The following is a 23,533-nucleotide window of genomic DNA, read 5'->3' on the forward strand; positions in this document are numbered from 1 at the left end:
AAATCTGACAAACAAACAAACAAACAAACAAACAAACAAACGAACGAACGAACGAACGAACGAATGAATGAATGAATGAATGAATGTCAGGGTGGGGGAAAGATTCTGCCAGTTGAGTTTGTGGCCGAAAATAGGGGAAAGAGGACCCTCCTTGGCCCTGAATCTCAGATTCGCAAGGACTAGAAATAAAAACTTCCCCGACTGGCAATTCTTTTTCGTTCTTTCTGGGTCTCTCCTGGTCACTTCAAAGGTCGTGCGTGAGAAAGAATTTCAACCGGGGTTAAAATGTTTACAGAGTGACTCTTGCAGAGAAAGGTTTTAGCCCTGCACCGCAATTCCCTTTCTGCATTTCTCAACCTGCAAAATGTGTAATGCTAAGTCTCTCTCTCTCCCCCTGTGTGTGTGTGTATGTGGTGTGTGTGTGTGTGTGTATTTGTCAAAGTCCCCCACCCCGCTCTTTTCTCCGAACAAAGGCTCACGCAAAAGGTAACAATTTGCACTGCCAAGCAAAGCGACAGGGATTGTTAAAAAGAATAGCAGTGCATAGTAATTACTCTCTGCTCCTTCTGCCATCCTAGGAACTCGGGAAATTTTCCCTCCAAAGGGGGAGGGAAGGGGAAGGAGAAGTGGGGGGGGGGAGAAGGGGGGGAAAAAGAGAAGGTCTTAATCCCCCAGACTAGCACTGCCACCTGCTGGCATCGTATGCCAAATGCCAGCCACCGGCAGAACTGCTAGAAATAACAGCGGAGCAAGCGAGCGAGGGAAGAGAAAGTGTTTCTTGGCGGTGTGTTTGTTTTGGTAGAAATGCCGGCGGGTGATGAGAAAGAGAGAGAGAAAGAAAGAGAGGGAGGGAGGGAGGGAGGGAGGGAGGGAGAGAGAGAGAGAGAGAGAGAGAGAGAGGGAGGGAGGGAGAGGGAGAGAGAGAGATGGCAGGGCAGGGCAAGACATGCAGCATGATCCAAATTAGCTTTTAAAATCTTGCTGCATGAAGCCAGCAAACTGGCTCCTTTTTTTTTGCAGGAGGGTTAGAAACAGGAATGAAATGCTCCCGGTTCGGACCGGATCACCTGATCCGGTAGCGATGGCAGCGAGCGGTTCGGAGAACCGGTAGCAAACATCCCTGCCCTGCCCCTCCCATTCCCAGCTGAGCCACCTAATCATCAGAGGCTTTTTTTAATTTTATTTTTAAAAGCATTTTTTTCTACCACCTCTTCGAAAAAATGCTTTTAAAAGTAAAAAAAAAAAAAAAAAAAGCCTCTGATGATCGTGCAGCTCAGCTGGGATCGTCAGAGGCTTTTAAAAGCATTTTTTCTGCGACCTCTTCGGCCGAGGAAATACCTGCATGAGGGATCTCACCATGATCCTGCAAAGCAGATTTGGCTAAAAGGAAATCACCCAAACCAAATCAAATCATTCAAACTCGATGGCCGAGAAACCAAATCCGGAGTTCCTTAATTTACCTCAAAGATGTGGGATGAGCTCTTGTTATGTTCTCCAGATTTAAAGACTACCATTTAAAGTTTTCTCTTTTTTGGGGGGGAACCAATTTGTGCCTTTAAAAAAAAAAAAAGACTCAAATGACAGTTTTAAATGTGCGTCTTCTTTAAAAAAAAAGGAAAAGAAAAGGCTTCAAATAATAGGGAAGTGATTTATTGAAATATTTGGATTTTTTTTTTAAAAAAAATTTCTCCCTGCACATATTAAAATAGTACAGATATTTGGGAGGAGGAGCGGCGGGGGGAAGGAAGAGGTAATTGTTAAATCAAAGCGCATCAAATTCACAATATCCTGTAAAAAGGGGTTCGGCCCGGATACCTCGCCTGGAAAAAAAAAAAAGAAACAAAAATATTGTTAGAAGATGATATTTAGGGAAGAGGTTAGCAGCTTTTTTTTAAAAAAGAGAATCTATATAAAAAGTAGAGATCCCATTAGGTTTTTTTCAAAGACATCACCTGTGCCGTTTCAGAAAGCCAACCAAGCTAAAAAAAAAAATTCACAGGAAAAGACCAGAAATGGAAGTTTTATCAAAAATGAACCTTGTCCAAGATATTTCCACCTCTAATTTCTGCTTCTCAAAAGCGTGACAGATTTATCCACATGGATTTTCCAGAACTATAACCCAACTGTAGTGTTAAAAGCAACCGAAGGGCGAAAAGTCTGGAGAATAATTACGTCATCCCTATTTCAAATGGAAATGATTTATGTGGCTAGGAGAAATAAGAGGAGGAGGAAGAAGGGCGTTACCTGAGCAAGGTGCATCGGAAATCGGACAAGCGCGCATAAGCATCTTTCTGGTTTCGAACCGTCTCGTTGCTCCACAAACGCTCAGCAACAGCCCCGGCTCTGGGCCTGGAGGAGATTAAAAAAAAATTGCTCGATTTGGAGAGTTTATCGGCTACTTAATAGAACACAAACCCTTCCTAGTTGCAAAAGTGCTTTTTCAAGAGGCAGCTGGACTTTCTGGTTTTTCCTTGAAGACGTTTCGCTTCTCATCCAAGAAGCTTCTTCAGCTCTGACTGGATGGCGAGGAATGGAAAGATTTATACTTTCTGGTTTTTCTTTGAAGACGTTTCGCTTCTCATCCAAGAAGGTTCTTCAGCTCTGACTGGATGGCGAGGAATGGAAAGATTTATACTTTCTGGTTTTTCTTTGAAGACGTTTCGCTTCTCATCCAAGAAGCTTCTTCAGCTCTGACTGGATGGCGAGGAATGGAAAGATTTATACTTTCTGGTTTTTCTTTGAAGACGTTTCGCTTCTCATCCAAGAAGCTTCTTCAGCTCTGACTGGATGGCGAGGAATGGAAAGATTTATACTTTCTGGTTTTTCTTTGAAGACGTTTCGCTTCTCATCCAAGAAGGTTCTTCAGCTCTGACTGGATGGCGAGGAATGGAAAGATTTATACTTTCTGGTTTTTCTTTGAAGACGTTTCGCTTCTCATCCAAGAAGCTTCTTCAGCTCTGACTGGATGGCGAGGAATGGAAAGATTTATACTTTCTGGTTTTTCTTTGAAGACGTTTCGCTTCTCATCCAAGAAGCTTCTTCAGCTCTGACTGGATGGCGAGGAATGGAAAGATTTATACTTTCTGGTTTTTCTTTGAAGACGTTTCGCTTCTCATCCAAGAAGCTTCTTCAGCTCTGACTGGATGGCGAGGAATGGAAAGATTTATACTTTCTGGTTTTTCCTTGAAGACGTTTCGCTTCTCATCCAAGAAGCTTCTTCAGCTCTGACTGGATGGCGAGGAATGGAAAGATTTATACTTTCTGGTTTTTCTTTGAAGACGTTTCGCTTCTCATCCAAGAAGCTTCTTCAGCTCTGACTGGATGATTTATTTATTTATTTGTTTGTTTGTTTCCATTTCTATACCGCCCTTCTCCAAATAGGACTCAGGGCGGTGAACAGCCAAAGTAAAAAACAGAACGTACAAAATTTAAAAAACAGTTTAAAATGATTAAATATTTTGGCCGTAAATTAAAACAACCCGATTTAAAATCAATTTAAAATTTAACTCAAGCCAGCCCAGCTAGTTGAAATAAACAGGTTTTCAGGGCCCCGACGAAAAATCCGGAGGTCTGTTATTGTACGTAACTCTGGGGGGAGGTTGTTCCAGAGGGTGGGCACCGCCACAGAGAAGGCTCTCCCCCTGGGGGTCGCCAGCCGACATTGTCTGGCGGACGGCACCCTGAGGAGGCCCACTCTTTGCGAGCGTACTGGCCGGTGGGAGGCTATTGGTGGCAGAAGGCGGTCTCGTAAGTACCCCGGCCCTGATGGGGAATGGAAGGATCTATATTCCTTGCAGACAGCTGGTCGTTTGCATCCTTTTAGGGGGTCGTTGAGGCCACTGTGACCTCAAGGAATAGAAATCCTTCCATTCCCCACCATTCAGTCAGAGCTGAAGAAGCCTCTTGGATGAGAAGCGAAACGTCTTCAAAGAAAAACTAGAAAGTCCAATTGCCTCTTGAAAAAACACCTTTGGGACAACCAGGACCTGGATGACGGAGAATCTCCATAGACAAACCCTTCCTAGAATGGCTCGCAAATTAATGCAAACGTCTGTTGCCGTAACAAAGGTTAGAGTTCTATTGTAAGTAATTCTGTTGTTTGCAATTTGTACCACACTGCTAAGTCAACAATTGCCATGCAGATGCCCAGGAAGAGCCAAGAGGACATCACAATGTGGTTGAAGGGTCACGGCATGGTTACACCAAGGAAGCACATTAGGGCCTAAAGTGAATTATTTGCATGCGGATGTCAAATGTATCGCCTCAGTTGCCCTCTTGGCAACCCTTCCTGCAGACATCCTAGGACCAAAATCTACTCTAGGACAGCCGTGTTTGAGTTCCTACACAGAACCGCCAAAAATGGGTCCTTCTAGAGCTGACACCTGTGAGCATCAGAAGAACAGAAGACAAGACACGTAATAGCAATAGCACTTAGACTTATATACCGCTTTACAGTGCTTTTACAGCCCTTTCTAAGCAGTTCACAGAGTCAGCATCTTGGCGCCCAACAATCTGTGTCTGCATTTGAATGACCTTGGAAGGATGAGTCAACCTTGAGCCTGTGAGGATCGAATTCATGCCAGTGGGCAGAGTGAGCCTGAAATACTGCATTGTAACCACTGGGAGGAAGGGAGGGAGGGAGGGAGGGAGGAAGGAAGGAAGGAAGATAGATAGATAAGATAGATGATGATAGATAGATAGATAGATAGATAGATAGATAGATAGATAGATGATAGATAGATAGATAACAATAACACTTAGACTTATATACCACTTCATAGTGCTTTCCAGCCCTCTCTAAGCGGTCAGCATATTGCCCCAAAAATCTGGGTCCTCATTTTTACCAATGTCAGAAGGATGGAAGGCTGAGTCAACCTTGAGCCTGGTGAGATTCGATCTGCCAAACTGTTGGCAGCTGGAGATCAGCAGAAGTAAGCTGCAGTACTGCACTTTAACCACTGCACCACCGTGGCTCTTATGTGCGAACTGGGGGTGGGGAGAGCAGGCTAACGTTTCTACAGAAGCTTTTCTTTTTTGCACAACTGGACTGGGTTTTTGCGATCTGTCGTGGGCTGTGAGAAAAGCCTTGAGGAACAGGAGGAAGAGACCCAACCCAGGCAACAGTCAAATAAGAGAAATTTGAGTCCGGGGTAGAAATGTATTTTGAGAAAGCGTCGCAAGGAAACCTCCAGGATTCCCTTGAAGAGAAAGGGAAGGAGAGGGGGAAGCGTATTTGGGTTTGCAAGATTCTGTCGTTGAAACATGATAATAACTCTTACCAAAGCCTGGGGGTTAAATTAGTTGCATCCACATATTCACCCCACATACAGGCTTCTCCACCAATAACCAGTTTTTTTTGTTCTGCGCTGCCTGTTGAAAGAGACAATGTGTTTATTTATATCCTGCCTTTATTATTTTTACAAATAACTCAAGGATATAAATGCACTCAGCACACCTTCCTCCTCTTTTTCCTCACAACAACAACCCTGTGAAGTGGCCCGGCTGAGAAAGAGAGACTGGCACAAAGTCTCCCAGTCGGCTTTCATGCCTAAAATGGGACTAGAACTCACCGTCTCCTGGTGATTGGCCTAAAGTCACCCAATTGGCTTTCATTCCTAAAGTGGGACTAGAACTCACTGTCTCCTGGTGATTGGCACAAAGTCACCCAGTCAGCTTTCATGCCTAAAGTGGGACTAGAACTCATCGTCTCCTGGTGATGGGCTTAAAGTCACCCAACTGGCTTTCATTCCTAAAGTAGGACTAGAACTCACTGTCTCCTGGTGATTGGCATAAAGTCACCCAGTCAGCTTTCATGCCTAAAGTGGGACTAGAACTCATCGTCTCCTGGTGATGGGCTTAAAGTCACCCAACTGGCTTTCATGCCTAAAGTGGGACTAGAACTCACTGTCTCCTGGTGATTGGCACAAAGTCACCCAGTCAGCTTTCATGCCTAAGGTGGGACTACAACTCACCGCCTCCTGGTGATTGGCCTAAAGTCACTCAACTGGCTTTCATGCTTAAAGTGGGACTAGAACTCACCGTCTCCTGGTGATGGGCCCAAATTTACCAAGGTGGATTACATGCTTAAGGTGGGACTTGAACTCAGTCTTCCGCTTTCTTAACCAGTGCCTTAACCACCAGAGCAAACTGGTTCTCTATGTAGGTTATTAGTATTATTATCTATTGTACTGTATATGTTGATGGGGCTACACCTGGGGGAAAAACTCACCTTTGAAGGCCAGCGGTTCCACCCGATATGCTGCCACCCAATCCTGCCCGTAAGAGATGACGTTCAAGTACCAAGGGGAGGACAGCAGGGTCCGGAAACCAGCCTCCGTGACACGAGACATCTCGTCTTGAAAGTCGCTGGGGCGCCCTTTCCATACGTGTATCACTGTATGAGGATTCACCTGGCCAAAACAGAATGAAACAGGGACTGAGGTCCAAGAGAAGGCATCTACAGGAGATGTACCGTATTTTTCGGAGTATAAGATGCACCGGAGTATAAGACGCGCCTTAGTTTTTGGGGAGGAAAATAGGTATTCATCTGGCTGGTCCTGAAACCTGGTCAGCTTCACCGCATTAGTTCGCTCGCCGGTGTTGAGGTTGGGGCTGTGCTTCTAAAGCACAGCTGATTGTCGGAGGGAGCAGCACTTAGAAAAGCAGGCAAAGCGCGGAAGGTCGCTTCCCTCGCGTTGGGGCTGAAAAACAGGGACCTCCAGTGACAAAAGCAGGCGAAGCGCGGAAGGGGTAAGAGAAGGCAGCAGCTGTCCCGGGTAGCCATTTTGGGCACCGCGCGGGGTTACATTCGGAGTATAAGACGCAGCCAAATTTTCAGCCTCTTGTAGGAGGGGGGAAAAAAGTGCGTCTTATACTCCGAAAATTACGGTATGTGCATTAACAAAGGATGTGTGGTTGTGAGTGGGCTCCAATATTGACAATACTGAGAGGAGAACTGTAGGAGAAGAACAGGCTGAGCTGGAAGGCGGAGTTAAAAGTGTCATCAGCTTAGAATCCTTACATTGCCACAAGTCCATCCACCTGTGAATTCCGTTGACCCTTATCAAGTGCTGACCGTTAGTTGACTAGATTCTTGTGCAACACAACAGTTTATGACCCAAAGTCCAGTGGCAAGTTGCGGTTCCAATTCGAGGACCGTACATTTCCCGTTTAATCGGCAGGAAGCAATTCAGGAAGGGGAGAGAAGAGAAGCAGCCTAAGGCCCTAGAGCAGGGGTGTCAAACTCGCGGCGCACAGGCCGGATGCGTCATGCGCTGGCCACCCCCATCCCCATTTTAGCGAAGGGTGAAAAAAAGTCATGATACATCACATGACGACAATGCAGCAAGACGAGCTTAACACCCCTGCCCTAGAGCCGTGTTGGCGAACCTTCGTGCTGGAAGTGGCACACAGAACCATCCTGTGAGGAATGTGTGGCCTTGCTGGCTCCTCTTCTGTGTTCCTGTGCACAGATGCGTGCCAGTCAGCTGGCCATTATGTGCGCGGGAGTGGTGAAACCCGGAAGAGCGGCGTTCCATCGTGCACGCTGGCACTCGAACGTCTGGGTTTACGTTGGCGTGCATGCACGATGGCCAACTGTTCGTCGGGCGTGCGTCCATGCCAGAAATTGGAAGTTCGAGTGCCGGCTTGCACATGCGCGACAGACCACCGCTCTTCTGGGTATCAGTGCTCCTGTGTGCGCAAAGGCCAAGTAGGGCCGCACATTCCTCGCGGGATGGTTTCGCGTGCCATTTCCGGCATGCACGCCGGTACACAGCGATGTAAAAGGTTAGCCATCAGTGCCCTGGAGCATCCCGAGTTCTCCCAGCACAATCCTTACCTTCACACCATTATCGAATACTTCTTGCCACACCATGTAACCTTTCTTGTAAGATGCAACTATATCGAGCAGCCTGAAGCAAAGAGAAGAACCAAAGAAAGGAGAAAGCATCTCATAAGCCCGTGTTTCAATTTCCCTGCATCAAACCTTTCTTTTGTTCCTGCCTTCACCTGGCAACTCTCAAGTAAGTCCAGGTGTGTCTCCTGACATGGGAGGGGAAGTCAATGTGAGGACAAAAGAAAGAGAAACAAGAAAAACAGGAAGCTTAGCCCAGACTGCCTCCCGGCACAATTCTTACCTTCGTCTACCAAGAAGTCGTGCCTGAAGAACTAACACGATTTGCACCTTGGCTTGGCTGAGAGTGATGGGAAGTGGGGCACAATCTTTGGGGAGGGGCCTGTTTGAGGGAGGGCGGCCCTGGGGTTTTTTTTTGCCCTAAATCGGGGGTCTGCAACCTGCGGCTCTGGAGCCATGTGTGGCTCTTTCATCCCTCTGCTGCGGCTCCCCGTCGCTCAAAATATGCATCACAATCGCCAATGTGCGATACCCGCCGGCACGCGATTTATTGAGCTTTTCGACCCAGTTCAAATGGTTTTTGTTGCATGCAGAAATAAAAATGTGTTTTCTCTGTAGCAGGTCATTGATTTCATAAATACAAGATGCTATAGTTTTTTTATACATAGCATAAAGTTAAAAAAAAAAAAAAAACGATATATGCAGTGTTATCTTCCTTTTAGATGTCAAAAGAGTTTTGTGGCTCCCGGTGTTTTCTTTTCTGTGGGAAACGGGTCCAAATGGCTCTTTTGAGCGTTTAAGGTTGCCGACCCCTGCCCTATATAAATACTTAACGATGGAGGGGAAGGATCACTTTACCTTTGAATGTAGAAGGATTCTAACTTGGCATAGTCTTCGCCAAATTGCATCTTCTGCATGAAATCTTGGATGTCTGGGTTAGATCTCCTACATGGAAATAGAAGAGTTGGATCAAAGATTTCCAAAGTCTAGTTCCTCAACCGATTGTTTGGTTGGCCATCAAGAATAAAAACGGAAACATTCCTCATGCTTTATGAATACATCAGCCATATCAGAGCGGCCAAATTTTGACCACTTTAAGACTTCTGGACAGGCTGACTGGGGAATTCTGGAAGTTGAAGTCCACAAATCTTAAAGTGGCCAAAGTTGGACAACCTTGAGCTACATGAAGCAGGATCGATCGTGCTAAAATTTGGTCGTGATTCCTGCCCTCAGGATGTAACTTAACATGGTTTTGAACTCAGCTCTGGTGATTTGTGACACGGAATGCTATGTGACTACCTCCAATTGTGGCTTACTTAATGAACCAAGGTTACTTAGGTCAGCCAAAGTTAGAACCAAGGTTACTTCAGTAAATCAATGTTAGGAAAAATGAGGGCTTGGTCCAAAGTGAACCTAAAAGTAAAGGTTCCCCTCACACATACATGCTAGTCGTTCCCGACTCTAGGGGGCGGTGCTCATCTCCGTTTCAAAGCCGAAGAGCCAGCGCTGTCCAAAGACGTCTCCGTGGTCATGTGGCCGGCATGACTAAAAGCCAAAGGCGCACGGAATGCTGTTACCTTCCCACCAAAGGTGGTCCCTATTTTTCCACTTGCATTTTTTACCTGCTTTTGAACTGCTAGGTTGGCAGAAGCTGGGACAAGTCACGGGAGCTCACCCTGTTATGCGGCACTCAGGATTCGAACCGCTGAACTTCCGACTTTTCTGATCGACAAGCTCAGTGTCTTAGCCACTGAGCCACCGTGTCCACAAAGTGAACCTAGCAGGTATCTAGTACTGATTCATCACCACTCTTATAATCTCTACCTCACTTGTGTTCAACCCAGTTGTCTCCAAAGATTCAAAGGAGTGAAATTTGCCACCAGACAGTTAGAGCTAAATAAATTGTGGACATATTATGGTTCCTCTGAAGCATGGATACCTATAGCCTTGCGTTGGGCACATTCTTATTTTTACAACAAGAGCCAGCTTGGTGTAACAATAGGTGTGAACATGGCAGGTTTTCCAATGTCTGGTTTATGGCCATCGATCTCTTTGCTGGTTCCATCCCAAGATGTCATCATTATCACCATTACACTCTTTTCCCTTCCTTCACTCTTTTCCCTTCCCTTCCCTTCCCCCCACCGTATATTCGCTTTCTCTCCATCCTTCCCCTTTCAGATTCCCAGAGGAAAACAAAACCCACCAGCAAGAGAAGTTCACCTCATCTCCTCCCAGGTGAAGGTAGAAATCTGGGAAGATGGCACTAACTTCCGCAAAAAACGAAGCCATGAATTGGTAAGTGGAGTTGAGAATGGGATTGACTGGCCCGTAGGTCCCACTGGGTTTTGTGGACTCATAACATGGAGTCAACAAGCCTGGGATACCTGGGGGAGGGAAAGAAGGGAGGAAGGAAGGAAGAAAGGAAGGAAGGAAGGATGGATGGATAAGGGAATAAGCAAACAAAACATCCACAAAACTACTAAGTGCAATTAGATATTACAAGAAAAGAGATGTGTTAGCCTATGGCAGCGATTCTCAATCTTGTGAACTTTCAGGTGTATGGACTTCAACTCCCAGAAGTCCTCCTTACTGGCATGCTGACTGGGGAATTCTGGGAGTTAAAGTCCACGCATTTTAAAATGGCCACGGTTGGGGAACACTGCCATAGCCCAACAAAATTCTCAGGGCATTTGCAACCCAGCAGATTTTAAAGGTTGGGGATGGCTGATCCAGATTGGAAACGTTTAAATCATACACAGATTTGTCCTCTCCTTCTTTTTCAACCTACAAAGCAGGTCATAATCTTGGGGGTTTTTTGCCCTTGAAATATTCCCTCCCGATGAGCAGGTTGTTCTGAGGCGATTTCAGCACCATTTTTCAAGTGGTACACGTGTCTGTTCAGATTCTAACTCAGCACCGATGCGTGTGCAAAGAAACTGTTTTCTCATCCCAAAACAGTTCTTACCTAGCCCCCAGGAGAGAGTATGTCCGGGGGTGTCGAATTCTGGAATCACTCGAATTCCACGTAACCGGGCATATTCAATCACCATCTTCACATCTTTAGCAGTGTATACGTGAGTGGCCGAGTTATAGGACCCCTAAAAATATAAATATATAAATATAAAAAAGTTAAAGGTAAAGGTTCCCCTCACACATATGTGCTAGTCGTTCCTGACTCTAGGGGGCGGTACTCATCTCCGTTTCAAGGCCGAAGAGCCAGCACTGTCCTAAGATATCTCTGTGGTCATGGGACCGGCATGACTCAATGCCAAAGGCACATGGAACGCTGTTACCTTCCCACCAAAGGTGGTCCCTATTTTTCTACTTGCATTTTTTATTCTGCTTTCGAACTGCTAGGTTGGCAGAAGCTGGGAAAAGTAATGGGAACTCACCCCATTAGGCGGCGCTAGGGATTCGAACCACTGAACTGCTGACCTTTCTGATCGAAAGCTCAACATCTTAGCCACTGAGCCACTGTGTCCCTATATAAATATATATATTTATATATAAATATATATATTTATATATATTAACTTGCCATTCAATAGGAACCTTTGAGAGATCTATCTATCTATCTATCTATCTATCTATCTATCTATCTATCTATCTATCTATCTATCATCATCATCTGTCATCTATCATGTATCATCTCTCTTCCTATTTTTCTATCTATCATCCATCTGTCATCTCTCTCTCTCTCTCTCTCTCTCTCTCAAAGGTTCCTATTGAATGGAAAGTCAAGGTGGAGTGAAGGAGCTACATCAGAGGTGGGTTTCAGCAGGTTCTGACCAGTTCTGCAGAACCGGTAGCGGAAATTTTGAGTAGTTCGGAGAACTGGTAGTAAAAATTCTGACTGGGCCCGCCCCCATCTATTCTCTGCCTCCCGAGTCCCAGCTGATCGGGAAGAAATGGGGATTTTGCAGTAACCTTCCTCTGGAGTGGGGAGGGAATGGAGATTTTACAGTATCCTTCCCCTGCCACGCCCACCAAGCCACACCTACAGAACTGATAGTAAAAAAAATTGAAACCCACCACTGAGCTACATCCTTCAAATCCTATACCTAGGAGATCTATGGCTTGCTGGCTGAGATCTCACTCTAACCAAAGATTAGAAATCTTGCTGGCCCTCAAATAAACTGAGCCACTTTCAACTAGCATGCAAGAACTGCAACATAGTGTAAGAAAATCACGGTCTATGCCACCTTTCTTGCCTTGATCTAGAAATCTTTTCCAGAAAATAAGGTCAGTACTGCTTGCGTGACGCATCAAACTTTATCTCGCAGGACCACTGAGATCTGAAGACAGAAATCCAGAAAACAAATCCCTCCTCGACAGCTTCCTTTGGGAGCTGCAATGTGCATTTCAGCAAAGATGAAAGACTTTTTCACCCATGGTTGTCATGTCAAATTGAGGGACAGGGGTTCAAAGGCCTCCCACGGGACACGAGGAATCCCCTCCACACGAGCCCACTAAATGCCAGCGGTCCAGCGGGAGATGGGACTTGCTCACCTTCGAGCTGAGATCTGGGAATACCATGCTTTCGAACGGAAACGATTGGTCATCCACAATGTGCCAGTGGAACACGTTAAATTTGTTGTACGCCATGACATCCTGAGGAAATGAGAGGTGGTTAGAAAAAAAACCTGCTGGCACCCCTGTTCATTAGCAACAATGGTGAGGGGAACCAAGAATTCATCTAGGGCTCAGAAAACACCGCAGAGACCATTAAGATTGTTCTGACTTAGGCTTCCCCAAAAAGCACGAAGCAGAATCCTGGTCCCGACAAAACCCCTTTTATTAAACAAACAGTGAATTCCTCTCATTCACCTTCAGCCAAGTCTTTCAAGGGAGAATTTACAGTCACAGACCTTACCTGGCTTGGAGAGCTGCCAGGTCGATATCTTCAAAACTTGGCAAAGAGTCTTGGAGAACTAATTGTCTCCTGCAAACTCCACTCCCCTTTCACTCCTTTTATTCCCTCTGGGAGGGGCCATGCAACATCCACCTGTAGCCTTACTCCCAAGTCGACCCTTGTTCTTTAGCTGTTCCCTTTGTCTGGCAACTCTGCACATGTGCACACCGGGAACGGGCTCCAGCTGTTTGTCTGCCTCACTGATGTCCGACTCCGAAGGCAGTTGATAACTGGCATCCGGCCCTGGCCCCCTCTCTGCCTCCGACGCAGAGCCCTCATCAGAGCCTTCCCCAGACTCCAGGACTGGCCCATCTTCCTCCCCAACCTCCTCATTGTCCGAATCTGCTGCCAGCTCTGCTGGCAGGCCAGAACAAAGATATTATGAACGTGGTTACTCCTAAGGAGTAGGTTATTCCTACTTTTCTTCACCCATTAAACCTTGCCCTGAATTATTGCCCTGCAGAGTTTTTTTCTTATACCATAGAGCAGGGTTTCTCAACTTCAGCAGCTTTAAGATGGGTGGACTTCAACTCCCAGAATTCCCCATTCTCTGTGGCTGAATGGAGTCCAACCCTAAACAACTGCACCACACTGGATGTTCTTACCAATCCTCCCATTACAAGTGCAGACGTGAGGACACTTCCTCGCAATGAGCCACCTAAGCATCAGAGAGAAACACCTGAAGGCCCCAAGGCTCGTGGAGGTAAGATGATGGTGGTAATAAAGAAAATGAATTCAGTCAGCCAATATGACAGCGTGCTCGTCTGATGCAAGATCTCCCAGGGTCTTCTAGATTGCTTCCAGATTCACCTACCAGGGTCTCCAGGATGGCTTTCAAAGGCAGAAAATGGCGAGATGTGTCAAGGAGCAGGCCTCGGTGAGGGAAGCGAGGGAAATCAACCACATCTGTCTTGTTGAGGTAGAACTATACGAAGGAGAAGATAGCACAGTTGACCCAATGTCCAGCGTAAACCTGCCTTTCTTCGATGAGAGTGAAGATCAGGCCATGAGCTTGGAGGACTAAACAAGCTCTTCAAGAATTCAGATCCAGGGTTTAGGAGGGACTTAGATGCTGCACAATTTTCTCTGGCCCCATGTTAAGCAGGAAAGTCCTTTGAAGAACAAAGTAACGGCTAGCAAAGTGAATTGCAAGTGACAGCTCGAATTAGATCAAGCTTCAGACTGGAAGGAGAGGAGAGGAGAGGAGAGGAGAGGAGAGGAGAGGAGAGGAGAGGAGAGGAGAGGAGAGGAGAAGAGAGGAGAGGATAGCGAGAGAGGAGAGAAGAGAGAGGGGAGGGGAGGAGAGGGAGAGAGGTGAAGTGAGGATAGAGAGAGAGGAGAGAGAGGAGAGGGGAAGGGAGGAGAGGGAGAGAGGAGAGGGGAGGATAGAGAGAGGAGAGGAGAGGAGAGGAGAGGAGAGGAGAGGAGAGGAGAGGAGAGGGAGAGAGGTCAGGTGAGGATAGAGATAGAGGAGAGGGGAGAGAGACAGGAGAGAGAAAGAGGAGAGGAGAGAGAGGAGATGGAGAGGAGAGGGGAGGATAGAGAGAGGAGAGGGGAGAGAGGAGAGGATAGAGAGGGAGGAGAGGAGAGGGGAGCGGAGGGGAGAGAGATAGGAGGAAAGGAGAGGAAAGAGAGAGAGAAGAAAGGAGAGGGGAGAGAGAGAGGGGAGGCGAGAGGAGTGGAGAGGAGAGGAAAGGATTCTTTATTGGCCAAGTGAGATTGGACACAGAAGGAATTTGTCCCCGGTGCATAAACTCACAGTGTACATATAAGCAAGTAATAGGTCATAGATGATAAATCACAGTTATCGTCCTTCATCATTAAGTTGCAATTAACAAGTGATAAGTCGCAAGATACATAGAAGATAGTAAGAAAGATGAGAAGACGAGAAAAGAGAGATGAAAAGGATAATAGCAATACAGCCCTACTACATGGGTAAATATCTTTTAAGACAGTTCTGTGGGAATTAAGTGTTCAGCAGAGTGATGGCCCGGGGGGCGGGGGGGGGGGGAATCTATCTTTGTGTCTAGTTGTTTTGGTATACAATGCCCTATAGAGGCGTCCTGAAGGGAGAAGTTGAAACAGTTTATGTCCAGGATTTTCTCAGCCCTCTTTCTCCTTCGTGCAATACACAGGTCCTCGGTGGAAAGCAGGCTGATTGTGATTAATTTTTTTCCATTCCCAAGAAATGGAATAGATACATGAACTCATTTGGGTGTGCTTGTGAGTCATTCTCCATTGTTATCAACAGCCTTGACTAGTCCGTGCAGTTTACTTAACAACATTTTCAGAAATGCTTTGCTGTTGCCTTCCTCCTAGGAAGCGGCTGGCCCAAGATCACCCGGCTGGCTTTTCATGCCTAGGGCAGGACTAGAACTCACCATCTCCTGGTCATTTGCCTAAAGTCACCCAGCTGGCTTTGCGCCTAAGGTGGGAGATAGAATTTCCAGCCTCCCAGTTTCTGGCCCGCTGCCCTTAACCACTACATGACACTATCTGTCCATTCTCATATATCCCTGATATATACGGAATATCCCTGATCTCCATGCTTTCCGCCGTGCCCTCAAGACCCCTGATGTTCCAACAGGCGGGGCTAAACATACGAACATGTGAATGATTTTTTAAAATGTTATCTAATTCTGGGTTTTATTTAATTGGCCAAACTAGGTAATAATTTTAATTAGCAATTTTATGATGTTGGTGTGTCTATATTTTTCTTGGCTGTACACCGCCTTGAGTCCTACGGGAGAAAGGCGGTATAGAAATGTAATTAATAAATAAATAAATAATAAATATATCACATTAAATGATGTTTGGATTTTGCCTCAGCAAGTTGGGTGAATCTAATTAGTTGGGTCTTATTTAATCTTGACATGATAGCACTAATCCATGCCTTTGCTTAAACATGGCTTGTCGAGTAGGCCTCACTGCTGGGGTTTAGAGCCACTGTTCCATTGACAAACAGCAATAACTGTTGTCGCTCCACACGTACAGTCACACCCAGGGGTGGGGCTACTGGAGGTTCGCAGGGGTTCGGGAGAACCTCTAGCTAAGATTCTGTGTAGTTCGGAGAACCCCCAAATTCCACTCCTGGCTGGCCCCGCCCACCATGCCCCTCCCTTCCCCGGAGTCCCCACACAGCCTGTTTTGGATGCAGGTTAAGTGCAGGGCGTGCGCCGAGGCTCAGGGAGGGTGAAAAACGGGCCTACCAGAAATTCGGGAAGGCCTGAAACGGGCCCATTTCCAGCCTCCAGAGGGTTTCTGGAGCCTGGGGAGGCCGTTTTCACCCTCCCGGAGGCTCAAGAAAAGCCTCCGGAGCCCGGGGAGGGCAAACACGTCTTCCCCCTGCCATGGTGCAGGAGGCCAACCAGGCCACGCCCACCATGGCCATGCCGACGCCCACCAAGCAACCAGGCAGAGAACCCCTTGCTAAAATTTTTGAAGCCCAACCCTGGTCACACCCAAACAAAGCAATTAACCCCAGAAGTTGTACACCCCTCCCGAATATCCCGTACTCACTGTCCCATATTCGTCCCTCCAGGAAAGCTGGCTGAAGGTCTCCAATCCTAGGCAACAAGGCAGAACCACATCAGTCGGATCAAAAGTCAGAGTACCAAGCTTAGAAAGACAGCGATGGAGAACTGTCCCCACCCCTCGTCTTACCTCTGAGGGCGCCCCAGATATTGGTGGCTGTGAGTAGCATCAGATCCACCGAAACACTGAGCTTATCTGGAAGTTCATGTGGGGAATAAAACAAGCCGTCGAGTTAAAAATTTTAAAGTCTAGAAGTCGGCATTCCGCAAAGCAAACAGCCGACATCGTCTTTTTTATTAGGAATGAGAATTTATAATTTCAGGGATTGTTTTGGGGCACAGGGGGCCTGCACTGCCATCACAGACTAAAATTGGGAAGCTCCCCTAAAATCTGGATGGCCATCATTGGTTGTTTAGAAGAGGTGCAGTTTTGGTCACCACGTTACAAAAAGGACGTGGAGACTTTGGGAAAAGTTGCAGAGAAGAGCAACGGTGATGATTAGGGGGCTGGAGGCTAAAACATATGAAGCAGGAGAAACTGGGTATGTCTAGTTTGATGAAAAGAAGGACTAGGGGAGACATGATAGGAGTGTTTCAATATCTCAGGGGCTGCCACAAAGAAGAGGATGTCAAGCTATTCTCCAAAGCACCTGAAGGCAGGACAATGGATGGAAACTAATCAAGGAGAGAAGCAACCTGGAATTAAGGAGAAACTTCCTAACAGTGAGGAAAATTAACCAGTGGAACTGCTTGCCACCAGAAGTTGTGGGTGCTTGATCACTGAGTTCTTCAAGAAGAGACTGGACAATGACTTGTCTGAAATGGTCTACGGCAGGGGTGGGCAAATGTGGCTCTTTTACCACCTGTGGAGTTCAACTCCCAGAATTCCTGAGACAGCCAGCTTAGCTGTCTCAGGAATTCTGGGAGTTGAAGTCCACAAGTGGTAAAAGAGCCACATTTGCCCACCCCTGGTATAGGGTCTTCTTCTTGAGCAGGGGGTTGGACTAGAGGACCTCCAAGGTTCCTTCCAGCTCTACCCTGATTGATAAAAGTGTGAAGATTTGGCTTTTCCCTCAGGCCTTTGGTCAAGGGAGGCTGAGACCCCTCACTTCAACTCACTTGCCATTATGTTTTATTCATCTTATTGTCATTTCTTGGATTTCTTCATTTCTTCAAACCACCCAGAATCTTTGGAAATCAGGCAGTATACAACTTTAATGAACAATTTAAACATTTAAAAAGAAGCTTATAATGTTATAGAAATATTATTAATATGGAGGAAAAAGAGGACACTCACGGGTTGCCCCCAATTGAGTCAGCCCCGTTCTTATTTTTTCCTATTAAGGATGTCTTCTCCAACCAACCCAAAGTTGACCGCTCATAGATAAGAATATTCCTGACTCCTAAGAATATTCCTTGCTCAATTGTGGAAAGATGCAGACACGCCCCCTGACCATCTCATAATAAACAAGATTCTTCGATGTGCCGCGATGGACAGGCTAACGTGTATCTTAAAAGACAAGAAAGATTCAGTATATAATAGAAGTTGGGACAGATGTTTTGTTTGGCTCAAAAGAAGGTTAAACTTAGGAGAAGGGTGATAAGATCGTCTAATTAGATTAACTAGATATTTACCAGGCTTTATAACTCTTTATAATTCTGATAAAAACAGACCAATTGTTTTGTAGTTAGTAAAAAGAACTTGATTGCATTGAAATGTTTGGCTAGGATGATATTAGTTAATGTTAATTGGAGAGTGAGCTTAGCTCTCGGTTAGTCATGTTTGTTGTTTCATTTTAGTCCTGTGTTTATGCGTTTCTATATTTCGCTTCCTATATTGCTTTTCAACCATTATTGTGTGTTAATTTTATTGTAAATATTTAATAAAGTTTTTTTTTTTTTTAAAAAAGAATATTCCTGACTCCTGTCTTTGAAAATAAAACTGTAGATGGCAGTCAGGTAGGGATTAAGGATATCTTAAGGGCACCCTGCTGACCATAAGCTCAATGATGCCAACCCATCCGTCAGCGTTGAGATAGACACCATTCTCTTACAGTTCTCCGGAGATTCAAGGGTAGGATAGCCGCTGCATCCTGCTTCGGTCACGGAGACGAGAAGGTTAGGACACAGGTCCTCCGTGTTGCTCCCTGCAACAGACAATTGGAAAATAAAGCAAGGGAATCTCTCCAAGTAGCAATAACACGAAGCTTCCTTTATTTTTTAAAAAAAATAATAATTCATTTTTGGTGTCTTTTTTTTAACAAAGCAGTCTTGGAGCTTAGAATTTTAAAAAATGAAACATATAAAAAAAATCCCAGTTTTTGTGATTCCTATCTACCTCGAAGGCCTGACATTGGTGTTAAGGAGTTTGAGGATGGTAAGGCAAGAGAAGACTGTTTTGTAAAGATATCACAACCACTTAAGGCCACTAAGACAGTGGCCCCTGATCTTTTGAGCACCTGTTGTGGTCCGCCAGCAGCCTGTGGAGCTGGCAGCAGAGTCAGACAGTGAGGAGGCTGGGGAGGACCATGGGCCAGTCCTGGAGGCTGGGGAAGGCCCAGATGAGGGCTCTGCATCAGAGGCAGAGATGGGGCCAGGGCCATCTGGAAGTGATGTGCAGACTCCAGAGCCTCCAGAGGCTGACAGCAGAGAGGCAGAGGAACAGGAGGAGCCTGTTCCTAGTGCCCGCATGAGAAGAGCTGCCAGAAGGCAAGAGCAGCTAAAGCAAAAAGGACGACTCGGGAATAAGGCCAAGAGATGACTGGCCCCTCCCATAAGGCTTAAAAGACCAGCAACAGCTCTTGGGCTCTTTGTCGGAAAACAACGTTGATAGATTTGTTTCTTGTCTTGCTGCATTTGACTGTTGCAAAAATGTTAAAAAATTATATTGGGTGACATGATGCATCGATTTATGATAGCAATGACTTAAGAACTGTAATTCTGGGCTCTATTACCATTGTAAATCGGGGACAGCCTGTACTTGCAAGTTAAGCGGAGAAAGTAAACAAGCAGCTAAGTGCCTGCAGACCAAGAATGGGTGGGAAGTCTCACAGCTGACTCAGATAGACTTTTGACATTGCATATTCCAGGCGAGAATGCCTTAAGTGGTAGAAAACAAAGGAATGAGGAACTATGGATCAGCTACAATCTGCTTGTGACAGCTCATTTTTATTACTTCCTCCTTTTACCATTAGGAAATTCTTTAACATTAGGAAAGTCAGAAATGATTTGGATGAACAGATCTGGAGTGCCAAACTCCAGGATTAACTATTATTAGTAGCAGGGTGGATAAAAATCAATGGTTTTTTTAAAAAAAAATCAAAAAAATCGTTTTTTTTTTTAATTTAAATCGGATTTTTTTTTATTTAAATCAGATTTTTTTTTATTTTTATCGAATTTATTTTAATAAAAAACTTTTGGGGCAAAAATCTATCGTAAGATAGTTTTCTATTTAAGATACATAAATAATTTAGTTTATTCAGCATGAAATGCAGCTTAGTTATGTAGCATGAGGCTGTATATTCTGCAACACTGGGACTATCGGAGAGTCAACAGCGAGTCAAAGGAGTAGCAGAGATGGCAGTTGCTCTTTAAAAATTATGATTTAAATCGAGTGGATTTAAATCAAGTCTTTTTACTAGTGATTTAAATCGACTCGATTTAAATCAAATCCACCCTGATTAGTAGCAAAGAGATCCTGAAAGCTGACAACTCCTGGCCATCCAGATTATTTGGAATATTTGGTTTCTCTGAGACAAGGCTGTCAAACTTGATTTCATTGAGGGCCGCATCAGGGTTGTTTTTTGTTTAGTTTTGCTTTGCTTTAATTTATATGCCACCCTTCTCCGGAGACTCAGGGCGGCTTACAATGCGCTAAGCAATAGCCTTCATACTTTTGTATATTTATACAAAGTCAGCTTATTGCCCCCACAAACTGGGTCCTCAATTTACCTACCTTAGAAAGGATGGAAGGCTGAGTCAACCTTGAGCCTGGTGAGATTTGAACTTGAAGTAATTGCAAGCAGCAGATGTTAATAACAGTGCTTTAGTCCACTGTACTACAGGCTCTTCCTGATTGTGTTTGACCTCGGGGTGGGGTGGGGTGGGGCTGGAGTGGGCGTGGGCAGTGTGGGCATGGCCAGCTTGACATCACTTGTATCGGGGGGCGCCTCTTGTGGCCTGAGCGCTCTGCCACCAAAAACGGAGCTCCCTCCCGAGCTCCGTTTTCACTGGTACAGGCACTGCAGGCTATGTTGTGACCGAGGCCCAAGTAGGTATTATCAGACTAATCAGTTCTAAACAAACTAGATTTTATTAGAACAGCTGAGAATTAACTCATTCTCAGCATAGTCCGAACTAATTCAAAACAAATTCTTCATAACACAATTCTTCAGCCTTATCACCAACCTTGGTTTACTTTGGCAACCTGCCAAAGGCTTTTCTTGGCAAAAGTCCAGAAGCAGAAGTCGCCAACAAGAAATAAACGCAGCAGGACAAGAAACAAATGTAGCAATGTTGCTTTCCTACAAAGATCCCAAGAGCCATTGCTGGTCTGTTTTAAGCCTTATGGGAGGGGCCAAACATCTCTTGGCCTTACTCCTGAGTCGTCCTTTTTGCTTTAGCTGCTCTTGCCTTCTGGCAGTTCTTCTCATGCGGGCACTAGGAACAGGCTCCTCCTGTTCCTCTGCCTCTCTGATGTCAGCCTCTGGAGGCTCCAGAGTCCGCACATCACTCCCCGATGGCCCTGGCCCCATCTCTGCCTCCAACGCAGAGCCCTCATCCGGGCCTTCCCCAGTCTCCAGGACCTGCCCATGTTCTTCCTCAGCCTCCTCACTGTCCGACTCCTCTGCCAGCTCCGCAGGCTGCGGGTGGACCACAACAGGCCAGTCCTTCACTATTTCCAGGATGGCCCTGTGGGCCAGATCTAAGCACCCCATGGACCGTCTCCGGCTCCAGCTCCCGGGCCTTGAGTTTGACACCCCTGTTCTAAGACCAGCTGTTTTTCAGCCTTGGCTACTTTAAGAAGTGTGGACTTCAACTCCCAGAATTTCCCAAGTTAGCAAGAAGACCATATGACTTAAATAAGCCAAGGTTGAAAAACATATGTAGCTCTATTCTGAACCGTGACCGTGTTTTATAATATGTTATGACCGGGATTTACTTTGCTATGTTTGCTTAATGATTGCCACAAAAAGTAGCAAGAATCGGATTGGTCATGTGCTGATCTGCTTTTGGACTGTCCCAACTTACGACTGCAATTCCCAGGCTCAATGACAGTCCTAAGTCGAAGATTAGTAGTATGCAAGACCTGTTCACCTAGCCAAAAGGGGCTGAAATATGTAATGTCCAGAGCAAATGAGATAACATATGGAAGCAGCAAAGACAACCACTTCCCTAATTCGCAGAAGTATAAGGGGAGGGAGTTGGCAGAACAACCAGGCTTGCAAGATTCTGTTATTAGAGCCGCTCTCCATTTCTTTTTTTTTTTTTTTTTTTTAAATAGTTTTCGCCTTCCTGCGGAGTTAATGCCTTGATTTACCTGTCGGGATTGACAGGTTCTTGCTGGAGAAAACTGCTCCAGATCGCAACTATGAGAAAAGTACAATTTTGCATTTCTTGGGCGTGGGTTTTGGCCACCGTAACTTCAAAGGGATTTATTCCCAAGTCAGCAGACAAGGGAATTCTGCTTTTGTTCCAGCGGGATGGCTCTGTTCTTTCTGGCTTGTTTTGAAATACGCCAGGCTCCGGCGCCAACAACCTAGATGAAATGGGTTTTGGGAAAAGGGGGCTGGAAAGTTAGGGGTGATTTTTGTCCGGCTTTCAGGATCTGAGCTTTTGGGCAGGAGAAAAGAAGGGAAAGGTCCGCTTGGGGGTGGATGGGTGGCTATAGCCCAGTGTTTCTCAACCTTGGAAGCTTGAAGATGGGTGGACGTCAACTCCCAGAATCCCCCAGCCAGCAACGCTGGCTGGGGGATTCTGGGAGTTGACGTCCACCCATCTTCAAGCTACCTAGGTTGAGAAACACTGATATAGCCCAAAGTCCGTTTTATCCTGTTGCCTACCCAACACCACCTCAACCCAACCCAAGGATTGCGCAACTCGTTCAGTGGAAAGCCCAACCGAAGCGCCCCCGAACCCCTCAAGCGAAAATCCTAGCGAAGAAGGAGTAAGCAGATCGTGGGAACGCATCTTTGGCTGCCCCGCATTACAACGCGTGCAAAAAAGAGGGGCGCAAGTAGGACCCCCCAATTGCGCTCCCCCACTCCCTCCCTCCCTCCCTCCCTCCTCCCCTGCCCAGCTGCCCCCTCCCCTCCCCTCCCTCCCCAGCTGCCCCCTCCCCTCCCTCCCCAGCTGCCCCCTCCCCTCCCCTCCCTCCCCAGCTGCCCCCTCCCCTCCCCTCCCTCCCCTCCCTCTCCTCCCCTCCCGCACCTGCTGGCTCCTTGTACCCGGGCGGGAAAAGCAGCTGCCAGTAACGTCGGAAAGCCCCGTCCAGCACTTCGCACCCGGGTTTCACCGCCGAGTCGTTGCCATAGGCGAATCGGAACTGCCGGGAGCTGAGCCGGCAGAGGCTTCGCGGGTCCTGGCGGAGCCACTGCGGCTGAGGCCACACGGCAGCGCCCAAGCCGGCGGCCAGGAGCAGGAGCAGCGCGTCCGCCGTGCCCGCCATCCGTGCAAGGAGAGAAGGCGCGGCCGCCCGGCTGGGACGAACTGCAGGGAAACCGCTATGGACATCACGTGACGCAGCCGGGTCACGTGAGAGGCGGCTGGCCCCCGCCCTCCCTCCCCCCCACCCATCGATCCCGAGCGCGCTCAGTCGCCCCCCCCCCTCCCCCGGCAGAAGCGTCGCGGGTGGCCGGAGGGGAGATGGGGGGGGGTGCTGCCCGGTGAACCGGTCTGGGACCCTGCGCTTGTCTTTCTTTCTCTTTCTCTATTCCTTCTTTTTCTATTTTTGTTTCTTCTTTCCCTATTCCTTTTTCTTTGTTTTCTTTCTTTTTCTTTCTCTATTCCTTTCTTTCTTTCTCTTTCTCTATTCCTTTCTTTCTTTTTCTTTCTCTTCCTTCCTTTCTCTATTCCTTCTTTTTCTTTTTGTATTTTTGTTTCTTCTTTCTCTATTCCTTTTTCTTTCTGTTCTGTTTTCTTTCTTTTTCTTTCTCTATTCCTTTCTTTCTTTTTTTTCTATTCCTTTCTTTGTTTCTTTTTTTCTTTCTTTCTTCCTTCATTTCTCTATTCCTT

The 23,533-nt window shown here is 46.4% G+C and overlaps 1 protein-coding gene across 1 annotated transcript; it reads right to left on the reverse strand.

Moving 5' to 3' along the window:
- Window positions 1–1,646: 1,646 nt before the first annotated feature.
- HEXA (hexosaminidase subunit alpha) lies at window positions 1,647–22,970 on the reverse strand. The gene is made up of 14 exons (XM_070953941.1): window positions 22,730–22,970; window positions 18,355–18,447; window positions 16,431–16,496; window positions 16,287–16,333; window positions 13,582–13,692; window positions 12,365–12,466; window positions 10,821–10,953; window positions 10,059–10,239; window positions 8,714–8,800; window positions 7,841–7,913; window positions 6,230–6,410; window positions 5,280–5,370; window positions 2,245–2,349; window positions 1,647–1,820 (listed from the first exon to the last, which is right to left on the reverse strand). Exons 1-14 carry the CDS (start codon window positions 22,965–22,967, stop codon window positions 1,763–1,765), a joined length of 1,566 nt encoding a protein of 521 aa, XP_070810042.1. The 5' UTR covers window positions 22,968–22,970; the 3' UTR covers window positions 1,647–1,762.
- Between the last annotated feature and the right edge of the window lie 563 nt (window positions 22,971–23,533).

The sequence above is a fragment of the Pituophis catenifer genome, unplaced genomic scaffold, assembly GCF_029215685.1.
Source record: "Pituophis catenifer annectens isolate HBS135680 unplaced genomic scaffold, rPitCat1.0.hap2 SCAF_14, whole genome shotgun sequence".
In the NCBI taxonomy this organism is placed as follows: Eukaryota; Metazoa; Chordata; class Lepidosauria; order Squamata; family Colubridae; genus Pituophis; species Pituophis catenifer.